Consider the following 11,066-nt stretch of genomic DNA (forward strand, 5'->3'; position numbering starts at 1 on the left):
AATGTTAAAACAAAAAAATCAATTTAAAAAATAATAGAATTAAAGAAAAAAATCTAAATTAATCTAACTAACCAACAACTCATGATATAAAATCAGGATATAAAAAAATAAGACTATAAAAAGAAGGACATAAATCAATTTATGTTAATTTTATTAATATATGATTCTGAATATAAAATTAAAATAACTTATAAAAAAAATACAAAGTTTAAAATCCAATAGTCTAATGTCAAATGTTAAGACAAAAAAATCAATTTAAAAAATAATAGAATTAAAGAAAAAAATCTAAGTTAATCTAACTAACCAACAACTCATGATATAAAATCAGGATATAAAAAAATAAGACTATAAAAAGAAGGACCTAGTAAAAAAGACTAAAGTTTGAAAAAAAAAAAAACATTAAAAAAATATGAGCTAATCTAGATTAATATAAAAAAATATAAAGTTCAAGATTCAATAGTCTAATGTCAAATGTTAAAACAAAAAAATCAATTTAAAAAATAATAGAATTAAAGAAAAAAATCTAAATTAATCTAACTAACCAACAACTCATGATATAAAATCAGGATATAAAAAAATAAGACTATAAAAAAAAGGACATAGTAAAAAAGACTAAAGTGATAAAAAAACATTAAAAAAATATGAGTTAATCTAGATTAACTTGTTAACATATGTTTGGAATAAGCTCATAGAAAGAAAAGCAAAAAAATAATAAAGCCTAATGTATAATAATTTAATGTCAAATGATAAAAATAAAAAATCAATAAAATTAAAAAAATATGAAAAAAAATCCAAGCTAACCCAGGTTATCTTGACTAACTTGCACCCAGAATAACCCTACAAAAAAAAAAACATACAATTAACAAAAGTCATAGGCTAATAATATAATACCAAAGAATAAAATTGAAAATAAAAATAATATTTTTAAAATAAAAATTCAAGTTAACCCTAGTTAACTCGGTTAACATATAACTTAAAATATTAGACTATGATAACCCAATAAAAAAAAATAGAACAAATAATGAAGTTCAAGGTGTAATAACCTAAATATCAAATAATAAATTTAAAAAAATAATAAAATGATAAAAAAATAAACTTAAATTGGATCAGGGTTATGAGACCAGAATTACCTTATAGAAAAGCATACACAACAAAAAAACAACGTAAATTTTCTCATCACAAAATAATTTAAAATCCAAACATCATGTATTAAATATGGTATAAAAACTAAATAAAAAAATAATTAGGAATTAAATTAAAAAATAAAATAAAATAAGAAAAAAATAGCAACAAAAAAAATGAGGAACTAAATCAAATAAGATGTTGAAGAACAAAAAAAAGAATTAAAAAAATATAAGAAAATAGCAATAAAAAGGATAAGAACCAAAATTGAATTAAAAAAATAAATGTAATTAAATGATGAGAGATGAAATTAACAAATTAACAAATAATTACTCTTTTTTGATATTTAATAAAATATCAAAAAAGAGTAATTAAAAGAATGAAGATCAAAAAATAAATCAAGAAAATAATAAAATATCAAAAAAGAATAATTAAAAGAATAAAGACCAAATTGGATAAAATTAAATAAAATTCACACAGATGAAATTAAATTTTTTAAAACAAAAACCTTTAAAAGTAAAAAAAAAATTAAAATTAAAATTCATAAATATAGAAGCATGAGAACATAAATATTTTTAAAATTTTTAAATAAGGAGAAAGAAAAGAAAAAAACTGTCGAAAGCCAATCCTGCTTTCACCACAAGCATACATCACACCTTTAGAAAGAAAACAACACTTCGTTCTTAACATCGTCCAAGATAGCAAAATTTGATAGCCAGATGACCCAACTTTTTTTAATATTATTTAATTTATTAAAATTACAAAAGAAACCCTAAGTAAACCTAAAATAACAAAAGAAAAATTAGAAGAAAAGGACTAAAAAACAATTGAAAACAACCTGGTTTTGAAAGGCAATCATGTAACTTTACCGTTCAAATAAAAAGAAAGAAAAAAGGCCCTAACTAAAAGCATATATATTTTTATTTTCAAGAATAATAAAGTAATTTAACTGTACTAAAAAACAAAAGTGTCTTGACTAATTTACCATGTTTTAATCGTTGACAGTGCAGGTGGATGCCTGTAATTCCCATATGGAAGGACTCAATAATTAATAAATTAAAAATGGAGGCTTCAATTAGAACAACGTTGGACCGCGTGCGATTCCCTTCCAGGAAAAACAACGTTTCTTGAAATCAGATTGGAAAATAATAAGAGCAAGTCAATGTCTGGAGCTGACATATCGTGGACACCAAGGTGTATATCGTGTACACCAAGGTGTTCAAGCCATGGTCTAATTAAGACATAAAAAACGGAGGTAATCACTTTGGACCCCATGCATCATAAATTCACCACCAAACCAGGCTTCACATGAGCTATACGTTAGAACTCCTGAATAGAATATGATAGGAAAACATTTAAGGATTAAGATTCATTAAGATTTGCATGGAACTACTACGGCAAGATTGAAAAAAAGTATTCCGGCATTGAACAGATGGAAAGGCAGAAGACATGATCAAAATGGGAAGTAGAACTGTGGGTCAGAAGAGACGATCTAGCCCTATCTGAGAATAGATTGGGGTATGTAGAAATGCTAGACAAGTTACATCAGAATGTCCATGAATGTGATCTTCTCATGGGAGGCTTCATTTGTTTGTCTTCTTCGAGTGCCAGCATACCCAAATGAGAAGGGTCTTCCAACAACATTTTTGCAACCAAGTAACCTGCAATGGACCAGGTCTGGAATTTACGAGCCTGTTTCCCAACGAATCGACCAAGCTTTCCATCATAATATTCTGGCCAGTTGTCTTTAACTAATCTTGTCTCAGCGAGCTCAATGGCACGTCTTGCAATTTGGGGGCGTCCGGTCTTGATGCATGCTGCGGTGAGAAGCCACAAGAGCACTGCATCCGTTGCAATAGCCAAAATGTTTCAAAGATAATAATCTCAACAAGGAAGTTCAAAGAGTTACATAGAAATGGAATTGGAATTGTTCATAAATATTTCAAAGAGTTCATCATAGTTGGCAAAATATAATGATGACGATTTTAAGCAGGAATAGAAATGACATGAACAGCCTTTAATAGCATAGACACGGAATATACTAGCTATTATTCCCATCCAAAGCCAATACTCACGAAAAATTGCATAAAGAATAGTTAAAGCTCTCTGAAGAATTCACACGCACATCGGATAAGATTTTCCACCAGTGTACTTCCAACAAAAAACGGGGCACTCAAAAAGCTTTTTCTTGTTTTATATTTTTGCTCATAAGAACATGAAACTTTTGCTAGACGTATTTGGGATTAGCATTCAGCATTTCACCAGGGCAAATTCATGTAAATGCTGATTTGATAAAAATTCAAGCCATGGCACAGCACCAAAGTTAAACATTTCCGGCCTTGTTTTATCAAATGAATTATTCAGGCCTGACTCGCAATCAACCAAAAAAGCCATGGCAGTTTTAGTTACATTATGAATTTGTTTTGCGCAAAGGAAAATGCAGTGCAAGTAGCATACCTGGCCAGGATCCTCCATTGTGGTAACTCCATCTAGTATTTTTTGGATCACATCCTGTAACAATCCGCCATTCATGACTCTCTATCGCTGGATAGATTACCTTGAGTGGCATTTCTCCAACCAATTCCTCCCACCGTGATTCTATAAGATCCATTATCGCTGTCGATTGCTCAGGGGTTGCCAAGGATGACAAGATTGCAATACAGTTACCCAGGCAAAACCAACGGAAGTCCATTTTTGCAGGACTAACATTTCCAACAAAGTAGCCACCATGGACTGGCATAAAATCAAATATCCATTCTGGAAGAGAATCGGGAATTACATTAAACTTGTTAACTGCAGTATGAGAGTATTCCTCTGTTTTATAACGATATATATCATTAAGCTGTTTCAAGTCAATCCAATAATAACTCCTCATGTGAAAACTTAAGGCATGAAGGCGTCTAGTGATCCGCTCTACAAACTCTTTCCCCTCCTCATCTTGCTTCAGTAGAAGCAAAGCACATCTTAAAGCCATGAAGAAAAGTGCTTGAATTTCAATGGGATACCCATAAACACCCTGAAAGATATACCAAAGACACAATAAATGTTGAAAAATAAACAAAGGATGAACATGGCAACAAGCACAACATTAAATATAGTCCAAGCAGACAGTAAACAAAGAAACTCACCATCCTGCGATCAATCATGCAGCATCCATCAGCGCAAAGAAGAGTAGGGAATGTGTCAAACCCCTCTGAAAGGCATAAGCTCAAAATTAGGCGCATACCCTTCTGACATTCTGGCATTTCAGCCAATGATGTGTCGCCTGTGGACTTGGTGTATGCTCGAAGTAAGAAAATCCACCAAAATCCAGAATCAACGGGAGCCACTCTTCCTATTGCACTCTCACCAAAATCTGCCATCAAAGTCTCACTGTTCCTGACAGGATCGTGGAGTACCTTAAAACTCGCAGGCATAACTCCTTCTCCAAGATGGAATCTGTCAATTTTTTTCTCCCATGATTGGAGGCGAAGAGTCTTCAAAATAAAATTCTTTACTATTTCAGGTTCGCCGTTCATCAGAAAAGCCAATGCACTTGGGACAAAATCTCTTACGAACACCTATGTAAATAGAGAAACTACGTTAATGTACAAGCTTTAAAGCCTACGGGATCCTACAATCCCAGTTACAAACGCAAGAAAGTCATTATCATGTTACAATATCGGAACACATATGGAAAAAGAACAGAGTGGTATGAAAGTTAACTTTGGAACACGAAACATAAGCACATTATAGACAAAGGGATAATCGAAAGGCAGAACAATGAGGGGAAAAAAAAAAGCACACCCCAATACATCTCCGAATAAAGTGATCGGGTGAACGGCCAAACAAAATCGGCAACCACCCACTAGCAACAAAAGGCCTGTCTCTAGTTAGTTAATACCCTGATAAACAAAATTTATTATCATGTTACAAGCTGTAACAAAAATCATGGAGCCTTCACCTGATCATAATTAAGCTGTTCCCCAGTATTATCCAAAGCTGCTATGGTTCCAACAGGTTGGCCACGAAAAAAAACCAACGATCTCCTCAAAGCGTCCCAAGCTTCAGCCACAGCTGGATGTGTCTCAAACCCATATTGTGACCTTGGAGTATTGAATCCTGACCTTCTACCAGGGGAATATAAACCATCAAGATGATCAATTAACCTGAAGTTACTCTCGGCTCTTGATGAGGGACGCGGAGAAAGCAAAGGCACCCCAAACAATTCATTTAGGGACCTCTCATCACATGATCTTTGCCTCTCCATATTCAAAGGCCTTGGTGGCTTATCTAAGCTCCTTGAGAAATCCAAATCTTCTATTTCAGCCAAAGCATGATGGGCATCGACACTCTTCAAGCTCCCATTTTGAGACACATCTCCATCAAGACTGGACATTTGTCGGATGTTTTGCCAAAGACAAAACACACAACTTTGGGCTTAACGCCTTGTGCAAACAACCTGCAATGAAATTCACCAGAAACAACCAAACTCAATGCATGTAAGAGAAATTTTGTAAAAACAGAGATGGGTTTTTCCCTCTTTCTTCGGGAAAAAAAAAAACGAAGATTCAAGAATCAAGATTCAATCTTTCTATCAGTTTTAAAAGGTTTTCTCATCAACCAAACAAGAAGTCTTGAACTTTCACACACCTAACCCTCAAAAGCTTCAAGCTTTTTATTCAAGAACCACTGTAGAGCATAACATATTAAGATTTTAGAGAAAAAGTGTGATTAACTCTTACGACAGCTTCAATTATCCAAAAACGGAGAGAGGGAGGAGAGAAGAGCAGGCTGACTTGGGAGAGAGTGATAGATGAATACAATCTTCGTAGAAGATGCAGTGGAATCAAGCGGGCCCAAAATGCAAACTGTGATAGTAGATTGGTAGAGGATGACAGGCAGGTGAGGCCGCATGAATGTACGGACGGTTAATAATAGTTTTGAGGGGTCCACGTGGGGAGTCTCTGATTTGACTGTGACAATCTGATGGTGATGTCCTCTTGCATGAAAAATGGATCAGCGGCATGAATAAGGAGGAGACAAAGCTGAGAATCAGTCCCTAAACTATCAATAAATTATCATTTAAATCCTCACACTGAAATCTCCTTAATCAATTCTGGAAATGTATTAGAAATTCCAAATCGCTATAACCATGAAATAATTCGATCGGTTTTTTTAATAATTTTCTCCACTAGGATGGCTAATTCATTAAACCAGTAAACTATGCGTTTGATGAGATTGATGAAGGATATGATGAGATTTAATAATTTTCTTACAGAAATTCTTAATTTTATGCAATAAAATGATGATATTTTGAGGAACATTTGCACCAATAAGGAAATTCTGAGATATTGTACTTAATCGGGAACATGCTTAACTTAGAGACCTAACAAGAGAAGCAGACATGTTCTGGGGACTAACTTGGGCATCCTTGTAATGAGGGGGTGAGCTTGTGAGCGTGAAAGAGCTTTGGGACTTGAACCATATGAAAATATGAAACGAACACTTGTCTGTGACAGTAGTAATAATGCAAAGGGATCTTTTCTCTGCAGGGCGGAAAGATATCTTTTTTGCCAGACCCCTGGGAGCTGGTGATTGGTGATTGGGGCGTCATTTGGCACCCAGTATGAGCTGGGATCACAGTGGAATACACGGCTGCCATGAAAACTGGAAACGAAGAGCCTGTTTTAATTATCTTCCACTCTCGACATGAATTGGAATGTGTGATGGGAAATGGTTTTACCCTTTCTTTTGTTTCTTTCACGTGTTGATTGTGAGTTACCGGTTCTAGTTGTAAAATAATTTTATAGCTATCTAAAATGGTTAAAATAATTATTTTTATTTAAAAATATATTTAAAAAATTATTTTTAATATTATTAAAATGATTCAAAAATTTAAATTTTATCCAATTTTCATTCAAAATAGAATATCAAATAAATAGTTAATTTTATTGAAATGTGTTGATTACTTCTAAAATAAATAAGTCGAGAATCAATAAAATCTTGTTACCAGAATATGATAGAGAATTTTTTTTATATTATTATAATTATTATTAAAGAAAATGCAGTTAATTGCCTTATTTATTTTTGTTTTTTTGAAAGTATTTTAAAAAAATTTAAATATTTTATTTTTTTCTTTACTTTAATTTTTTTTTTCAGATATTTTGATATGCTAATATAAAAAATATTATTTTAAAAAATAAAAAAATATTATTTTAATATATTTAAAAAAAATTATAAATAATTACAACCACATTCCATCATCTACACCGTCTGATGGCTGCAACCTTATGGTGACAAAGCAATGCCTTTAGATGGATATATAATGATATACACCAGAAGATTGCTATACGTTTCCATCATGACGGTTACCGTTTGCAGATGTGGTTGAATTTTTTTTTATTTTCTCTTTGAAATGGTGTTTGCTCTAACCTATTAATTACTTGCAAAAAGAAAATTCTCTATTTACGCACCTTATTTATAATCAAACCGATTGGATTTGAATTCAATTATAACTTATTATAATTTTTTATATTTAAAATAGGTATATCAAACCATATAATTAAATTCAAATTTATTATTTGAAGTATTTATGGAAATTAATTAAATTAATAATTTTAACTATTTTTCCCTTCATTTAAAAAAAAAACAATATTATTATATAAATTAATATATAGATCACACGCGCTATGCTGCATGTCGGGTCAATTTTTTCCTAACTTTAAAAAAGGATCAACCTGTACTGATAACCCAAGTCAATCTAAAATAACTTAATTACTATATGATCGATGATACAAGATCAGGATAACTCTATAAAAAATAAAAAAAAAATTACAAAACTCAAGACTTAATATGTAACAACACTCACACCATACATCAAGAGTTTTAATGCTAATTAATTTTTTTTACTAAACTTATTATTATTATTATATATATATATATAGAGAGAGAGAAAGAGATAACCTCTCACGCTAGTTAATAAATTTAGTAATTCACACAATTCCTCTCACGGTAGTTAATAAATTTAGTAATTCACACAATTTCCAACAATTTAGTTAACCTCTCCTACTAAACAATAAATTAGGTAATTCACATGATTTCCAATAATTCTACTTACCTCTCTTGATAGCCAATAAATTCAATAATCCACATAATTATCAATAATTCAACTTACCTTCTAGAAAACAATAAATTTGATAATCCATATGATTATGGATAATCCACATGATTACCAATAATCCAACTTATCCTTCTCGGTAGCTAATAAACCTAGTCGATAATCCAACTTATCCTTCTCGGTAGCTAATAAACCTAGTAACCTATATAATTATTAATAAGCTAACTAACTTTTTCCGACAGTCAATAAATTTGGTGATCCACACGATTATCAATAAGCTAACTAACTTTCTTTGACACCCAATAAATCCATTTAAAATCTTAAAATAATCTTGTTTCCAAAAATATCTTATAGTTGCAAAAAACATGTGAACTACATTAATCATAATCAACACAAAAGAATAATAAAATTATAAATATTCGAGTGAGGTGATAAGATATCTATCTGTCACTTACGATGCTCCAACTCCTCCTAGTTACGATGTCACACCCACATGCTCTCTTGATTCAATAAAGTTTCATCATATCATTTAACCACAAGGAATATAAATCTTTAATTTAATTCTAATTTCACATTTTCCATTTTATTACTTATTTAGAATAACAATATCCTTCCATCTCCCTTAGTTTTAATTTTCATTAAATGCTCTAAATCATTACACTTAATATATATAAATTCAAATCCATTTTTATCACAATTACAATTATTAATCCTACACAGTTTCATAAGATTCAAACACATTATTACAATCTCAATTTTGTTTTTTTTTTTTGGTTGGCCATGTACCTAAGAAATTCATCATGATCTTTTTTTTTTTTTGGCTGGCCATGTACCTAAGAAATTCATCATGATTTTCACTTCATTTTAATAAAATTTATTCCTTTCTCTCATTATTTCTTAATCATTGACAATAATTATTAACTAATGTTAAATCTTTTTAATTGCACATAAAAACCCTAATCCTTAAAACTTAATAAATTTATCAAAAATAAATCAAACTTGGAAATAAACTGGTTGAACATTTGACATATCATACCTAGTAATAATTTGATCTTTTTATGCTCACCCAAAGTTCTTTTTCTTTATTTTTCTTTATTTTTCATCCCATCCTCCTTTTGTTTTTCCTTTCCCCCACTTGATTTATTCTATTTTTCTTATGTTTAAGATGGAGGAATCTAAAAACTCAAGATTTTTTCTTAATTTTATGATTTTTTTCTAAGTTTTTCCCTTCAAATCTCATTCTTTTTCTCTCTCGACACTTCTCAATTCTTCTTCTTCTTTTTATTTTTCCATAGAATGGCCAATGAAAGCCATATATACATGCAATAAATTTATTAATTCCATTTATATCCTTTTCCATAGACCTTTTGACTTGCTAAGTAAATTTTCTCATGATTCCAACATCTATTTATACCAGATCTAACTTTCATAAATTTGAATTTTCTTAAATTATATACCATGATGTTTTCTTTCCCCGTTTCTTTTTTTATATAATTTTATTATTTTTATAGTCTTTTTTATTTTTTAGGATATTGTTTTTTACCAACATTGCGGATTTTTATTCAAAGATCATAGTTCAGCCTTATTTCAATTTAATGGATAATCTTATTATAAGGCCTTCACAAACTTTATTTGATTCCCAAACTTTATTTGATATGAAATGTTATCATAGATCTTTTGACTTGCTAAGTAAATTTTCTCCTGATTCCAACATCTATTTATACCAAATCTAACTTCCATAAATTTGAATTTTCTTAAATTATATGCCATGATGTTTTCTTTCCCCGTTTATTTTTTTATATAATTTTATTATTTTTATAGTCTTTTTTATTTTTCAGGATATTGTTTTTTACCAACATTACGGATTTTTATTCAAAGTTCATAGTTCAGCCTTATTTTAATTCAATGGATAATCTTATTATAAGGTTTTCCCAAACTTTATTTGATATGAAATGTTAATCCTGAGTAGAATAACATGTCAAAAGGTCTTATTTAAAACGTCAGATCTTACAATCAAATTAGTAGTTATGCCCTAAACTGTAAAACTAGTCCATACAGGGTTTTTGTCAAAAATCCAAAATTTCTTGTTCCTTTCATCTATAATTTCTATCCATCATCTTATGAAATTCTACGGGTCGTTTCCTTATTCGACGTATGTTTCTCTTACTTTTCATTTATTTTTTGCAACAATATCATTAATCCTTATTTTACATAATATCTAAGCTTGTCTTTAATATAGATGTTAAATGGGGCTTGCACGATAACCTAATGTAAAACAATAAGATTGAAAAAAAATTTTAGAAAAAAACTCATGTCAACCCGAGTTAACTTGATTAACTCGCAATGTGCAATATAAGATAAGATAAGAATTTTTTTGAAAAAAGACCTTGAAAAAAATAATGAAGTTAGACGAATAAAAAAATAAAAGTTGAAAAAAACCCAAGTTAACTTGACTAACCTGCACTTAAGAAATCCCAACAAAAAAAGCAAAAAATTCACAAAGTTCAAAGATGGTATAAACACTAAATGAAATGAAATAATTAGGGATCAAATTTAAAAAACAAAATAGATAAAAAAAATGGTATTACAAAGAATAAAGACAAAAATTGGATATAAAATTTCAATGAAATGAAATATAGAGGGGAAAATTGAAAACAATGATTAAAAAAATAAAAAAATAACGATAAAAAAGAATGAGAATCAAATCAGATACAAAAAATAAATGAAATAAAATTACAAATAAAAAACTTCAAAGAACATTAAAATCGACGTTGATAACATTCAAATTATTGAGGGCCAAAATTAAAATAAATACAAAATTAAGAACACAATTGAATCTAGAATT

The 11,066-nt window shown here is 30.0% G+C and overlaps 1 protein-coding gene across 3 annotated transcripts; it reads right to left on the reverse strand.

Moving 5' to 3' along the window:
• Window positions 1-2,436: 2,436 nt before the first annotated feature.
• On the reverse strand, window positions 2,437-5,976 carry A/N-INVB (Plant neutral invertase family protein). 3 transcript variants are annotated; one of them, XM_011038956.1, is made up of 5 exons: window positions 5,847-5,976; window positions 5,066-5,563; window positions 4,251-4,682; window positions 3,580-4,138; window positions 2,437-2,963 (listed from the first exon to the last, which is right to left on the reverse strand). In XM_011038956.1, exons 2-5 carry the CDS (start codon window positions 5,498-5,500, stop codon window positions 2,668-2,670), a joined length of 1,722 nt encoding a protein of 573 aa, XP_011037258.1. In that variant the 5' UTR covers window positions 5,501-5,563; window positions 5,847-5,976; the 3' UTR covers window positions 2,437-2,667. The 3 variants fall into 3 exon arrangements, with proteins under 3 accessions (XP_011037258.1, XP_011037256.1, XP_011037257.1); XM_011038954.1 differs by having other exon boundaries at window positions 5,841-5,976; XM_011038955.1 differs by lacking the exon at window positions 5,847-5,976 and adding an exon at window positions 5,755-5,843.
• Between the last annotated feature and the right edge of the window lie 5,090 nt (window positions 5,977-11,066).

This window comes from Populus euphratica, unplaced genomic scaffold (genome assembly GCF_000495115.2).
Source record: "Populus euphratica unplaced genomic scaffold, PopEup_1.0 scaffold104.1, whole genome shotgun sequence".
NCBI classification, from domain to species: domain Eukaryota; kingdom Viridiplantae; phylum Streptophyta; class Magnoliopsida; order Malpighiales; family Salicaceae; genus Populus; species Populus euphratica.

Coding starts and splice junctions, on each gene's coding strand:
- A/N-INVB (XM_011038956.1), bottom strand. CDS start 5,500: ATGTCCAGTCTTGATGGAGATGTGTCTCAAAATGGGAGCTTGAAGAGT. Junction 4,683..5,065: donor AACAGCTTAATTATGATCAG/GTGAAGGCTCCA, acceptor CTATTTACATAG/GTGTTCGTAAGAGATTTTGT. Junction 4,139..4,250: donor GCATGATTGATCGCAGGATG/GTGAGTTTCTTT, acceptor TATATCTTTCAG/GGTGTTTATGGGTATCCCAT.